Below are 14,476 nucleotides of genomic sequence, written 5' to 3' on the forward strand. Positions count from 1 at the left end.
TGCACATTTCGGGAATTGTCTAAGGTCTGTTCCTCGCGATTCTGGTTGCGTGGAGCGGCGAGTTTCATGAAACGGGGGGAGTCTTTCGGGGCTATGCTCGTCGTCGATTTCCCCCAACGAACCCATACGAGCTCTTGGGTCTTGTGTAATTACGCTGCCCGGTTGCCCCGAGTATCAGACCAGTGGGAACATTGATTCCTTCCGGAACGACCTGGAGCTGTTGGTACACCGGGCTAGACTCTGGCTGTTTTGGGCTGGGCATGGGCATGTTCGGCCCCATCCGTCGTTAGTGTCATGGGCCTGATACGGCCTTCAACGGTTGCTGTCTCTTGGTTTCTTCCTTCTTCCTTCTCATCGACCTGGTTCCTGTCATGATTCTATCATGAACAGGCCTTGCCATGTGGCTGGGAAGTCTCCAGCCTCTTGGGCGATGACTCTTAATGGCATCCCAACATCTCTGGCTGACACCTGTCTTCTCAGGCAAAAGCTGTTTGCTTACTATCCGTGTGTCTGTCCGTTCCTTCGACAAGCTTACCTTACCCAGCTTTGTTCCCCAACCCTTTCCCCATCTACAACGCATGTTCCGGCATCGTCTGCAGCCCAAGGAGCAGTCAACGTCGTCACGCGACGACGTAAAACATCCAACCAACAGAATCCTGTCTCTTTGACTCATTACGTATCATGGCTCTCTGTCGTGTTTCCGCGGTTGTCGGAGTCGACGCTGCTGCTTTCTCGCCCAGGCCCGTTGTCGCCTCGCTGTCGAACGTGTACTGCTGTGCTCGGCACCAAGAGCACCAAGAGCACCAAAAGCTTGCATGCTAACAGAGTAGTTGCCGCTGGTTGGCTCCCCGCCTGATTGGGCTGCCCACACCAACGAATCGGCCAATTGCAGAGCCTCCCACCCCGCTTCCACCCCTCCAACCTTTCACAACCCCTCCGGATCGGTGGTTGCAATTTTGAATTTTTTTTTATCCCTCCCCAGTGAAGCACAACTTCAAGTGAAAATTCCTGTGTTACGACGGCGACGGCGCACAAAGAGACAAAAAAGACAAACCCTGTTGATCCGAGAGATCTCCTGAACCAAGAGGCTAGAAACTGCGAAGCTCCGTGAAACGCACTCGGAAAAGTTGCCATCTGTTTCACCTGACCTGAGGTCACCAGATACAGCTCACCCAAGCCTCTCACGTTTACACCTCACAACACCATGGCATCCACGGACGCTAGCGAGCACTGCCGCCTTGTGGTCCTCTGCTCCGGATCGGGTACTAACCTTCAGGCCGTCATTGACGCCATTGCAGCCGGCACGATCCCCAACAGCAAGATCAAGAGGGTCATCGTCAACAGGAAGAACGCCTTCGCGGTCCAGAGGGCGGAGAAGGCGGGCATCCCCACCACATACTTCAACCAAGTCTCGGGGGGCTTCACGCAAAAGGGCGAGAAGGACGAAACTAAGCTGAAGGAGGGCCGCGCCCGCTACGACGCGGCGTTGGCCGAAATTGTTCTCCAGGACAAGCCGGATCTCATCGTTCTGGCCGGATGGATGGCCATCTTCACGTCGAGCTTCCTGCGGCCTCTTGACGCAGCTGGTGTTCCCGTCATCAACCTGCATCCCGCGCTACCCGGTACGTTGCTCTGCGTCCGCCCTGATGCTTGGCGGGGGGGGGGGGGGGCTGGTGTTGTCGGTGATAGTATTCCAGGACCCATTTGCTGACGACTGCCGTTAGGCGCTTATGACGGTGCCAACGCCATCGGCAGGGCATACGACGACTTCAAGGCCGGCAAATTGAAGAACAACTGCACCGGGGCTATGATTCACTACGTCATCGAGGCCGTAGACAGAGGAGAGCCTGTTCGTTCGTCCGAGATGTGTTACCCCTGTGTCCTGGCTGACGATTTTACCAGATTCTGGTCGAGGAGGTTGAGGTCCGCGAAAGCGACAGCTTGGCAGACCTGGAAGAACGCATGCACAGCGTTGAGCACCAGATCATTGTGAAAGCCACGGCCAAGGTCGTTCAGGAGATCCTAGCCAAGAAGAAGCAGCATTGATGGCAGCAAAAGCGCCGAGTCGAGTAGCCTAGGGGCAAGAGACTCGCCTGTCATCAGCTTTGCGAGGACATGGCACCCGATGTCTGGTTGGAGTTGCTAATGCTCCTCTTGATATGCTCGCATTGGTCCGTAGGCAGCATCAAGTTTTGCCTACTCAACGCAGCCTTCTTTTCCATCGAGGTGTGCGCTCCGTTGGAAAGGACATGGTTTCCCGGAGGAATCCGGCCACACCCGAGCGGTTCCAAGTGCTATATCTTGATGTGGGCTCTTACCAGAAACTCGGGATTATTGGCATCAGGTGCGCCAGTCAAAGGGGTACACAACTCCTCCCCCCCGGCATGTCATCCATGACGATCTGGCGACATTCAATTTCCGGAGGCCAGGCGAATGAAATGAGGTTCAGGTAGCGTGCCTGGGTTAGAATGCAGCCCTCTGAGCTGAGGAGAGTGGCCCTCCGGCTTGAGGGAGCCAGTATGACCAAAATATAGAGGTCATACCACCATTTGATATAGGAAGAAGAGCCTGGACTTGATCGGCCTAAATTCTGTCAACTCCTGTCTCGCGTCTACTTAGGTAGCGGGCAGCAGCCGGCATTGCGACCACTCGTTATAGTGCAGTTGACAGGCTACCCATCGTACTGGAGGAGAGGAGAGGAGAGGGGGAGAAAAAGAAGAGAAATCGGGAAGTCGGGAAGTCGGACCGGTGCTGAGGAGTGGCAGGTTCAGACAAAGGCGGGCTACAAATCGCCAAAACCTGCTGCAAACGAGCTGCGGCTCTGCTGTGTTCTGCAGGTCCGCGCCGGGGCCACACCCCCCAAAAAGCACTAGATTCTAGACAGGCAGGAGCCTCGGCCAATAGCAGGTGCAGACCAGAAGTAATTGACAACTCGGAGTTGAACAAGGGGCTGTTGAGTCTTTGGCACTCAGACAACAAGACTCAAACCAACCCTCGACGTCGTACTGGCCGACAAACACGGTCGCTTCCCAGGTTACCATCGAGACCCAAAAATCGGGTAGGCGTCGGGTATGCGAGAATGCCAAGCCCACAGCGGCACAAGAGAAATCACCTCATTATGTTATGCCAATTCCTTCCCCTCAATGCCGGAGTTGAGACGGACGGGCTCCTGTCACTTGAGACTCTGCAAATGCGTGATTGTCGCCTTTGAAATCCGAGCCGAGGGCGCTGCGCCTCGGACGAGTCTCAAGAGGTTAAAGTAAAGGTAAGGCAAAGCAAACAGTTGCTGTTTGATCCAATCTTGGCTCGAGTAGAGCTTCCCTCTTTTCCGTGTTGGTGCGCTTTTTGCGCACCACCGCTGCAGCCCGACTTAGTCAGTTGCGCTGCGCGACATTGGATGGGGTGCGAATTGGCGGCAGGCTAGGGCAAGTTGTGTCGGAGGCCATGACCAACCCAGGGACCGTTTTCCCTTCCCCTCCTTCTTCAGACACGGTCAGTTGTAGCCGGGCACATTGGAAATGGGCCAGGAAGGTATTGACGCAGTGCGCGCGTGCACGCGCCTGTGTGTGTTTGTGTGTTTGTGTATGTGCGGGTGGGCGAAAAAATGAATAAAAAATTATGGCGTGGTTATGCGATGAAGTCATGAACCAGGCCGGCACTTCAAAGGTGCTAGGTACCTAACACCTAACCCCACGGACTCTGCAATTGCCAGCTGAACCAAGTCCTCAAGGCTCAGGCTCTCGGCACGTACTGCACATCTATCTCCTTAGCCCGGCTCGCCCACTCAGAGCGGCGGGATGGGGCACATTCGCTCAACGGGTAGACGTTGCTGAGGGGCCGACACCGACTCAGTAGGCAACTTGGCGCGAGGTGGCTCCCGTTCCCGTTTCCAGACGAAGCTGGCGGGGGACGGCGGTAGGAACTAGGCAAAACCTTTTTTTCTTCTTTCCCTTGGGGTGTGGAGAGGAAAGTCGAAACTGCCGTGCCCAGGCGCCCGCCTTATTTTCCATCCTTCTCGGCCAGGAGACTGAACGAGTTACTAGGTAGCACCCTCTTGATGATATGATGGCAACAGATGAGATGGGCAGGAGACAGCTGCATCCATGGCGCGCCGGCAGCTTCAAACGCGAGTAGCCACTCCTCCGATACAACATTGGTCGGGTCTGCCAACGCCCGTGCGACCGCGTCCCCCCAAGCGTCTCCCCAACCGTCGAATCATAGCCCCCACTGGACCTAGGGAAGCTCTAGGCGAGGGGGGACCCTCTCGGCTCTGATCACCTCAGACCCTCCGGGTCCATTGTCACTGGAGTCTGATTTTCCATATTCTCAAGAACAAGGCCAGGGTGCTTCTCTGCACGCTGTAATAAGCTGTCTGCGCGCGCCGGCCACGACATTATCAATCTCATCTAATATCTTGGCTTCTCCCTCGCATCGTGCAGGCTAACATTTCTTCTTTCCCCCCTTCCCCTCCTTTCTTTCTCTTCCTCTCTGCCCAAACGTGCAGTCCCTCCCTCGGCCGGACGTCTCCCCCCCCCAAACCAAACTTAACCTCCGTCATCCCTTCCATTCCTCCGGCCCAAGATGAGCTCGCCGCAGGAACCTCACCGTTCGAGCAGTCCTCGGGTAGGCTCATTCAAGCGTCCCTCGGTGCTCAATCCCGACGCCGACCCGTACCCCTTGGCCACGAGAGGCAACGGCGCCTTGGTTTCGCTCATCAGGAACCGCTCCAATGCCACATTGCGCGAGTCCCTCAAGAGCCCTGCCTACCACCAGCTGGGTCACGACGATGAAGACCACGAGAATACCTCGTTGCTGGGCTTCCTGCACCACTCGGACGACGACCACCACCACCGATCCGCCGCCGAGGAACGCCGCCTCAGTGAACTCATCTTCGGCCCTCAGATGAGGAGCATGCGCCTTATCGGAAACAGCAACCCGCGCTACCAGTGGGAGCGCTACTGGAAGACCGAGGCCGAGCTGGCGGGCATGCCAAAGCATATGTGAGTTTTGCGCCGTTGGGATTCCTGAGCCCTGCGACATGAAGTGCGAGATGAGAGATGTGATGCGCCGCGCGACACCCCCAACTCGCCCTCCGCCAACCAATCCGACTTCTCGGAGCGGACGGAACCAGAAATGCTGACGCGGGTTTGCCAATCCTTCCAAGACGCGAATACTATGAGAGAAACAACGACCTGATTCGCATGTACCTCTACATCGACCAGCTCTTGGATTCGTCCGTGCCCCACGACCTGCTCAACGAGTACCACCAGGCTCTCGATGCCTCGGCCTACCGTCCCGTCGACGTGCCCCAGACCATCACCGAGGAGTCGCCCACACCATCTTCACCACCCTCGCGCGGCGGCCTCGCCTACGGCACCAGTGGCCCTGCTTCAGTCCAAAACAGCAGCACGGAGCAGAGCAGTTCGGCAAACAGCATACAGCAAAAGGCGAAACGCAAACCCAAGGACATTTTCCGCTCCACCGAATCCACCCCACTTCTCAACGGCACAGACGAGGAGGAAGGTTTAGCCGATCAGCCCAAGCCCGAGATCCCCTGGCTCGAGGACGGCGACCTCGACAGCAGCGACCCCGTTGTCACGCTCGCCATCTGGGTCAACTTCATCGCCAATGCCGCCCTGCTCCTCGGAAAAATCCTCGTCGTCATCTCCGTTCCCTCCGTCTCCGTGCTCGCCAGTTTGGTCGATGCCGTCCTCGACTTCCTCAGCACCGCCATTGTGTGGACGACAACCCGGCTCATCGCCGCCAGCCAGAATGACCAGCACTCCTACCCCGTGGGTAGACGACGGTGAGCATCAATTACCCCTTGCGTCAACTCACTCTGCGCTGCATTATGAGGAGGCGCCGTATGCTGACTCGTCACAGTCTCGAGCCTCTTGGCGTGCTGGTCTTCTCCATTGTAATGGTCACATCCTTCTGCCAGGTTGGGCTGGAGGCCATCAATCGTCTCATGTCCCCCGACCATGAAATCGTCCAACTGTATGTTGCACCCGATGCCGTTGCTACCCGCTGTTCTGATACTGACTTGGCGGGGATAACAGAGGCATTCCTGCCATTGCCATCATGGTGGGCACCGTGGTCATCAAGGGTTTGTGCTGGCTCTGGTGCCGTCTCATCAAGAACTCGAGCGTTCGGGCCTTGTACGTTATTTTGCCCCTTCTCCTCTTTCGCTGCAACCTCATCGCTTTGTCGTTGCAATGCGTCGATGTTGCTGCCTCCTGATCGACAATCAATCGTACTAACCAGGCGCACTGGCTAACGCAAAAATTCTCCGCGCAGGGCCGACGATGCCATGACCGATGTCATCTTTAACACCGGCTCCATCCTGTTCCCCATCGTCGGCTATTTCGCCAGAATCTGGTGGCTCGATGCCCTCGGCGGTCTGCTGTTGTCCCTTGTTGTCATTGTCAATTGGAGCCAGACCTCGATGCACCACGTTCGAAACCTGACGGGGTTCTCGGCGACGTCGGACGAGAGAAACCTCCGTAAGTGTGACCCTTTTCCCTTTTCGTGTGATTTTTTTTTGGTTGCTCGATTTGCTTCCCCTGCCGTTTCGCCTCCCCCACAATTTCATATCTATAATTGGACCCTGTTATACCACACCCATGTCGTGCCCTTGCTTTTGGTTGATCGGGGCTTGTGGATGCATCGATTCATGCTCGAACATCGGGCCAAGAGACTCTGTAACTGACAGGTCATGCTACAACAGTGCTCTACCTCACCATGCGCTTCGCCACGTCCATCAGGCAGATCCAAAACCTGCGGGCTTACCACGCGGGCGACAAGCTGTTCGTCGAGGTTGACATTGTCCTCAACGCCAACATGCCGCTCAAGGACAGCCACGATCTCAGTGAGGTTCTGACCTACTTCCTCGAGTCTGTGCCCATCGTCGACCGCGCCTTTGTGCACGTCGACTATGCGACGTATAACGTTGACACGCACATTGCCCAATAATCCAGTCATTTGTAATCAGTAGCAGTGGTCTTGGCCACACAGAGACAACTGTTGGATACTCGAACCACAGCGAAACCGGCCGCGAGTCTTGTAAATCCCAGCCCCCCGGTGGTTTTGTAACGGCAGCATTTGTAGATCATATCGAAGCGGGGAAGAGGGGGCGACGGGACGGAACGGGAAGGCGGGAGAGAGGACAGGGTAAATTAAAACAAAGCATAAAACAAGCGGAAACGGCGTGGGCGGTTCACAACAACGAAAAAATGTGCATCTTTTTCGGAGTGGATATCTTGCATTCCTCCAGCGGCTGGAGTTTGACCAATTTTTTTTCTCATTGTTTTGTTTAGTTTCCAAGGGTCTTGATTGGTCTGAGGAGAGGCGGCATGCATCGTCTCATCTGCGGCAGCCCCCGTCGCAACGCGGGCCGGAGGGAGAGGGGGAATCGACAGGGTCACCTTTCGTTGTTGTTCTTGTTGGAGAAGGAGAACCACATGCGCCCCCCCCCTCCCTTCACAATCTCGAGCGAGTGAAGGAGGGTGGGGGGGAGGGAGATAGACGAGCAAAGGAAGACGGGCGCGAGCGAGGACAAGGGCAATAAAGAATCAATGCAATACTCTCCCCACTGATTGGTTCATTACATTACTATTTCTGTTCCGTCGACGTTCTACCGAGGGAAGGGAGAGAAGGCGCGCGCGAAATAGAAAGGGGGAGAAAGAGAGAGAGAGATAGACAGTTGCCTGTTGCACGGTCTTTGTTTGTGGCGGCGGCGGCGCGGATTGTACGCTGGCGAACCGGTCCGAAAAGGACGAGGGTCCTGCGTGGGAAGCCTCGTCCGAGTAAGAAACAGCAGCAGCGGAAGAAATGAACAAAAAACAAGGCCCGAGGGGTCCCGATACAAAGCAAGCTTAACTAGATAAACAATGACCACCACCACACCACCGCACCACCACCTCCTCATCCTTGGAGCCCAGATCAGTAGGGAATGCCGTTGGTCAGGAGCTGGAACTGGTCGTACACGCCCGTTGAGTAGCTGTTGGCGCTCCTGCGGATGAGGTCCTTGACAAAGTCGGCCGCCTCGCGCTCGCTGCGCTCCAGCACGAAGCGCTCCTTGAAGTGCTGCACGCTCTCGGGCTTGAAGCACGGCAGGCCCGAGTCCATCATGAGGAGTACGATCTGGCTGAGCTTCTCGCAGTGCTGCCGCGACGCGAGGAACGCCTTGACGCAGAGCTCCTCGAACCACTTAAAGGCCTGGTGGTGCGGGTTGCCGCCCATGACCGCCAGCATCTCCGTCGTCAGCTTGAACGGCGCACGCTCGAACTTGATGCCGCCGGGGGCGATGTCAAAGCAGAACCCGAAGTCGATGTGCAGGATGTGGCCCGCGTCGTCGATCATGATGTTGCCGTTGTGTCGGTCTTTGAACTGCAGCAGGAAAGAGATGATGGAATAGGCCGCCATGCTCTTGACAAAGTTGCTGCGCGCCTGCTGGAAGCGGAGCGAGTCCTCGTTGCCGTACTTGGAAATGAAGTAGTCGTAGAGGCCGTTGACGGCCTCACGGCCTAGCATATCTCTGGACACCGAGTTGGGCAACACGTCAATGACACCGCACCCGGGGGCCGTTGCCGTGACGCGGTACGGAAAGACGTAGACGTCCAGGCCAACGTTGTGGAAGATGCCGCGGAAAGCCGCAATCATCTGCAGAGCAAGCACATCCTGTCGGCAGTCGTCGCCGACCTTGAAAATGGCCGACTGCCACACCTCAATGGTATTCTCCGGCATGGGCGGCGAAGAATTCTTCTTGTGTGCATCCTCAAGCATGTCATTGACATCCTCGAGGCTGCCCTTGTTCTTCTTGATGCGGAACGTGGCCAAGTAGGGCGCCTTGGCGTGACTTTGCAGAGGTTTGCCAGACTTGCGATCGATACCGATGACAACACCATCGGGGTTGCTTGGCAGGTAGACACCAATCTCAACCTTGATCTTGCGGAGTTCTTCCTCGATCTTCTGCGCCTTCTCCGGCTTGGACCGGCCGACGTATGGCTTCAACTTACCCGAGATGTCCGTGACCTCGTCAAAGAAGGCAAACTCGCGCTCGTAGAATGTCCTGTCCACATCACTGAAGCTTGCAATCATCTTCTCCATGACCTTGTCAAGCGTGGGTTTGATGGCATCAGGCTGTCACATATTAGCGCCGCGCCTAGTCATGGGTTTCGGCAAACTCACAATGGTTGCGTCATCATCCTTGTAGGCATTGGCCTTCATGTTCCAAATGATTTGATGGGCGAACAGCTGCGAGAACTGGGCCGTCTCCAAGATGTACCGCTCCACGTAACCCAATGCGTCGTATCGCAGTGTCTGCACGATTTGCGGAACGTAGAAGAAGGTCACATCGCTGGAGTGGCTCTCCAATGCTCTCATGGCGTACTGCATCAGGAATGGATGGTTGCGATAGGCGGGGAGGAAGTACGTGACAGCTGTAATGGGGTTCACAGGCGACCAGAACAACAGGTACTACTGCGGTCAGTATCTGACAGGCGGCAACGAGTTAGGGGTTGGACTTACCTTCAGCTGGAAGCTGACGTCGTTGGGCAAAGAGCCGCCCAGAAGGATGGGCAGGCCTTCCGGCTCCGAAATGGCCTTTTGCGGGAAGTTGATCAACAACCATCTCACATCGCGCTGAACTCGAGGATACGGGAATCGTGTGACGAGTTCAATGGCAATAGACGGGTCTTCGGCCCAGGCAACCCTGATGAGAGGTGCAAGAGCAGTCTACGAATGTTAGTGACATGTCCAAAAAGGGATATATGAGTACTCACCTCGATAGCAGCCTTGTTAGACTGTCCATGGGGCTTGACTGGCTCGCCGAGCGGGTGAACCCACACCGACAGACGTATCTGCTCACTCTCCAAGAGAAGGACAAGTAGTTGCTCCTTGGCCTGCAGGGACTTGATGGTATCCGGAGCATTGGCCCCAATGAACGCAACGTTCCTCAGAGCAGCCACAATGTCAGTCAGCAGACGAATTTCTGTCTTTAGCTGCAGGATGTTGCTGCCAAAGGACCATCTTGGTGCGAATCGGAACCAGCTGAGCGCGGCCGACAGGATTTTTTCCTTGAATCGCCATTGCGCGATGGCGCCAATGGTCGTACAGACGTGCAGCACCTTCAGCCCGAACAACACGATCTGAAACCGCAGTTCTCGTGCCATCGGGTGTGACGTCGATGACCGCACAGCATCCAGGGTGACATCGAGCATGCGCAGGAAGATTCGCTGGACATCGGGACTGCCCAAACGGGTGGCATTGAAGTGACTTGCGAAAAACTGCAGCAGTCTCGTGTGTGGTGACAGCAGATTGTGCACCTGTTGCTTGCGCTTGGCCAAAGCCTCCAAGTCACTAGGCGCGAACTCCTCCTTGAGGAAGAAGGGGTCGGGGTGTCTGCATGTTTGTTAGCTGGCTCGGGACAAAGTTTAAAGCAAAACTCACGACATGGCATGACTGAAAAGCCCCAGGCCCTTCTGAATGGTCACCTCCCATTGCTGGGCAATCTCGGTGAGAAGCCTTGGCTCAAGACGCGGGCTCTCGTTCATCACACCCAGCCACAAGGAGACGCCTAGCTTGATGGATTGCTTCGTAAACATGGTGAATGGAATGCTGACGAGGTAGTGTGCAACAGCAGACTCATCGCGGTCACTGCGACACAGCAGGGCCGCTGCTCGGCGCAGGATTTCGCGAACCTCACTGAGAGCGGTCGTCTTCTTGCTCTTGATGCGGGCCTCAACGTGTGCCAGGGCTGTGGCCGCGTTGGCACTGTCGCTGGAAGTCGAGACTGATGACTGCAGGAAAGACGCTCTACGGTTCAATTGCATGAAGTTTGTCAATTCGTTGCCACGTTCGGGCAGGGTCTCGCCGTATCGGTATTCTTGGCGGGTCGTGTACTGAGCAATGAAGTCGGAGCCGGTGTTGATGCTGCAATCTCCAACTCGGTCTAGGGACTGTAGTCTCTGGTCGGTGGAGGGCATGAGAGAGCCGAGCTCCATGGCAAAAGAGCGACCCAGAGAGATGTGCCCGTACGCTCCTTCGTCGTCAAACTCCGACAGGTACGTCTGGAGAAGACCCTTGATGTCCAAGGGAGCCAGACTGATCACGCTGGAGACCCATTGCTTGGCCCTACGGTTGAGAACCTCCAAGGTATGACGACGGAAGTTGTAGTCATCTGATAGCTCGACAGACACATTTCCAAGTTCGGAAGTGAACTTCGATCGTGGAGCATAGGCATCGGTCTCTGCCTCCAGGCAACTCGACCACATCAGAGACAAGAGCTCCAACAGAGCAAAGAGCGACGACCGGTGACACAGGGCAGAAGGAACCTGGCTGATGATACGGTCGGCGCAGGTGAACGCAGCTTGCTGGACACGCTCAATTCGGTGACAGCAGCCGCAGAAGATGGAGGCGAGCTGACTAGCGGCATATTGTGCTGAAAAAGTAGCGTCCGTACCGCCCAAGGTCTTGCGCAGGTACTTGTCAACCACCGCGGCGGAAATGCCCTCCATAGTGCTGCTGACTTCTCCCCTGCGCATGCTAGGCTCCAAAAAGTAGGAGAGTGCCTTAGTGCAATCGCCAGCATCGGCGCGCAAGCTCTCGACTAGGTAGGCGGCGTGCAAAAAGATGATCTTGCGGTAGCTCAGCCCCTTGATCTCTGTGGCCTTGTTGGGAATCAACTCGGCCAGATGCTTCTTCTGCATCGACTCTCGGTCGGAGGTCAAGCCTCGACGCAAGACGGTATTCAGCTCGATGTCACTCTCAATCTGCTCTCCCCGCTGTTCGGCGACCAAAGGAGGAGAGTGTACAGCCATAATCCGAAGTTCGTCAAGGTATCTCTTGCCCATGTCGGTCTGTGTTGTGAAACCATGAACAACAATGTTGAACCAGGCGTCTCGGATCATGGAGTGCGACTCATCATCAGTCACCGAGTTGAATGCCAAGTCGTTGGTGGACATGAAGACAGCCAATGGGTGCAGCAACTCAGCGATCTCCCTCGCGGCCAGCTGGACGTCTGCTTCCTTGGTGTGGTTTGACTGATGGACATCGCCCATGGAGATGATGCTCTCAAGCAAATGCTCCCAGTAGATGTCGTAAAGGGGCGACCCGCGGTGGAGGTTTGCCGAGATGTGTGTGCGTGCCTTCATTACCTGTTGAGTGTTAGCATCTCCTACTCTGAACCTGGGTGGCAGGTTCTTACAGCGGCCAAAAGAAAGTCCTTGTGGCTAACAACTCCAAGGTGGCAGATTCTGGAAAACACCTTCAGCAGCGATCGGAACTCAAGTTGTCCACCCTTCAAAGCAAGGGCAGCGGCGCCGCTGATGATCTGAGCGTCAACACTGCTGTTGACTTTGTCGATCTTTTGCAACAACATGGACTGCGCCAAAGCAGTGATCTTCTCGTCGTTACAGGCTGTTGCAATGCCGCAGATAGCTTGAACCACATTGCCGTAGACCATGGCCGTCTCTTCCTCGCCCGTGATAGCCAAGGAGATGCTGCTGCCAGTAGAGTGGCGGTTGGCGTAGAGATTGTGAGCACCATCCACGCCGAGATCGCCGTTGGTTCCGTTCGTCATGGATCTATCAGAACCCGGGCTCAGGACGTTGCCAAGGGTGTACAGAGTAGTGATCACGGCATCGTGAGAGAGCATCTGCAGCACGTATGCAAGGCTTTTGGATGCAATCGCAACAATGCGAGCGTTCGGTGCGCTTTGTACGATGAACCGGGGCAAAAGGCGGCTGGCGGTCGCAGCGTATCCTCTAGAGATTTTGCAAGCCAACGCAATCGATCTCAGTACGGTTGCCGCCAGGTTCTCGTCTGCCATCTGAAGGGGATCCGCAAGCGTCTCCTCCAACCAGGTAATGAGCACGTCAATGTCTGCCACCTCCTCGTTCATGAGCGAACAGTTGAGATAGCTGATGAGGGCTGCCGACTTGACAGCGAAGGCCAATCTCTGCTGCCACGTAGACCCAAGCCTGAGGTAATCCTCGCCAGCCTCCAGGTAGTTCATCTGGTCTACGGCCACAGTGGTGTACAAGTCAAGGGACCGATAATCAGCATCGGGGCTGCGTGGAGAGCCTGGTCTGAAATCCCCATCCCCGGACATGAGCAGGTCGAGGATGTGAGTCCTGCGCAAGAGCGACGCGTCGGTCACCAACAGTGATGTGCCGGCAACAAGAAGCCACATGTAGCTTCTCTGCAGTAGGATAGCTCCCAGAGGTCGTCCAGCAGCCGAGTAGTGGCGCAGGTATCTCTTCCACTCTCGGGCATGACGATCCGAGGACTGCGAGTTCCTGATGGTAGAAAAGGCCGTCTCCACGGCGATCAAGAACGATTCCGACAGGATATCCCTGAATCTTTGCAACAAGGCCAATCGGCCTCCAGCTCTCCAAAAGTCCACCTGCGCCGAGGCCGCGTCAAGAAAGCCAAGCAAAGAGACGGCAATCGTAGCCGTCCTGATGGCGTCCTCGAGGTTCGGGTCCTCGTCGTCAGCATGAGGAGGGACCGTATGGTCCGCCGCATGGGTGCAAGCGTTGACGAAGGCCCAAATGTTGTCCGAAACGATCTCGTGCAGGTCATCGTAGTGTGAGCCAAGGGAAAGCAGCGCGGCCGTAACATGGAATGCCAAAGCCTCAGTTGGCGACGGCTCGACCTTTCTGAAGAAGGGTGAGGGGACGAAGATTTGAATGTGCGCCTCGAGGATGTAGGGAATCAGCTGGTGCGCAAGCTTCTGGGCGCTCTGGCTAGTCTGGATGGCGGGCGCGGCTTTGCATAGCGACAGCAGGACCTCGAATTCACGGATTGTCTGCGATATTCAGGGGCTCGTTAGCGAGGATTCTCGATACCAAAGACTGCACTTAAACGCCAATAATAGGCAACGAGGTAGAGGAACAGTACCATGGGACATCTCCCGAGAGATGAAGACGGTTGCTTGTTCGAGTAGCCATTGACGCCCTTCCCAGCGGTCTGGGTAGCCTTGCACAGCCGATCAAGATCGGAACGATCGAATGACGTTCGCGGGCTGGCAGCGGAGAGAGACGCGATCTTCTCCAGCGCCCGCTGCCGAATGTCGCGGGTCATGTTGAGAAAGTACAAGAAGGGGTCCTAAGCCCCGGTAACGAGAGACTTGTAGTCGATGATCCGACGTGTTTGGTAAACTTTCGCGATTTACTGAAGCATTTTCGCGGGTTGGGAAAGCTAGATTGAACTTCGTGTCTACATTCGCTGGCAGCTGCACAGTGACGATACGGTCCCCTTCATCCCCCGTACGTTCTCCAAGCCCCCTCCAAATTTCCCATCCGAAAGCAACAACATCCCTGCACGTACCTTCCCATTCCTCGACCTCAAATCGTCTTAGTCATCATCCAGCTAGCTACCCCTGCCCATCCCACCTAGCTCAGCAAGGCTGCCAGCTTGACGCGTGCTCCGACGCAATCGGGACCTCTCAACCTCACCAGTCGGCAGCCTCGAA

The 14,476-nt window shown here is 56.0% G+C and overlaps 3 protein-coding genes across 3 annotated transcripts; 2 read left to right on the forward strand and 1 right to left on the reverse strand.

The window, feature by feature from the left end:
• Nucleotides 1–1,204: 1,204 nt before the first annotated feature.
• ColSpa_00183 (phosphoribosylglycinamide formyltransferase) lies at nucleotides 1,205–2,046 on the forward strand (the record flags this gene model as incomplete). The annotated part of the gene is made up of 3 exons (XM_049266395.1): nucleotides 1,205–1,622; nucleotides 1,725–1,849; nucleotides 1,903–2,046. The coding sequence occupies 3 exons, from the start codon at nucleotides 1,205–1,207 to the stop codon at nucleotides 2,044–2,046; spliced, it is 687 nt and encodes a 228-aa protein (XP_049122352.1).
• A 2,535-nt stretch (nucleotides 2,047–4,581) lies between these two features.
• On the forward strand, nucleotides 4,582–6,972 carry ColSpa_00184 (metal tolerance protein 7; the record flags this gene model as incomplete). The annotated part of the gene is made up of 6 exons (XM_049266396.1): nucleotides 4,582–5,000; nucleotides 5,165–5,806; nucleotides 5,884–5,997; nucleotides 6,060–6,158; nucleotides 6,298–6,503; nucleotides 6,713–6,972. The coding sequence occupies 6 exons, from the start codon at nucleotides 4,582–4,584 to the stop codon at nucleotides 6,970–6,972; spliced, it is 1,740 nt and encodes a 579-aa protein (XP_049122353.1).
• A 969-nt stretch (nucleotides 6,973–7,941) lies between these two features.
• Nucleotides 7,942–14,085, reverse strand: ColSpa_00185 (phosphatidylinositol 4-kinase STT4; the record flags this gene model as incomplete). The annotated part of the gene is made up of 7 exons (XM_049266397.1): nucleotides 7,942–9,141; nucleotides 9,190–9,477; nucleotides 9,529–9,735; nucleotides 9,783–10,401; nucleotides 10,450–12,155; nucleotides 12,206–13,810; nucleotides 13,903–14,085. 7 exons carry the CDS (start codon nucleotides 14,083–14,085, stop codon nucleotides 7,942–7,944), a joined length of 5,808 nt encoding a protein of 1,935 aa, XP_049122354.1.
• Nucleotides 14,086–14,476: the final 391 nt, after the last annotated feature.

This window comes from Colletotrichum spaethianum (assembly GCF_022836535.1).
Source record: "Colletotrichum spaethianum MAFF 239500 DNA, contig01, whole genome shotgun sequence".
In the NCBI taxonomy this organism is placed as follows: Eukaryota; Fungi; Ascomycota; class Sordariomycetes; order Glomerellales; family Glomerellaceae; genus Colletotrichum; species Colletotrichum spaethianum.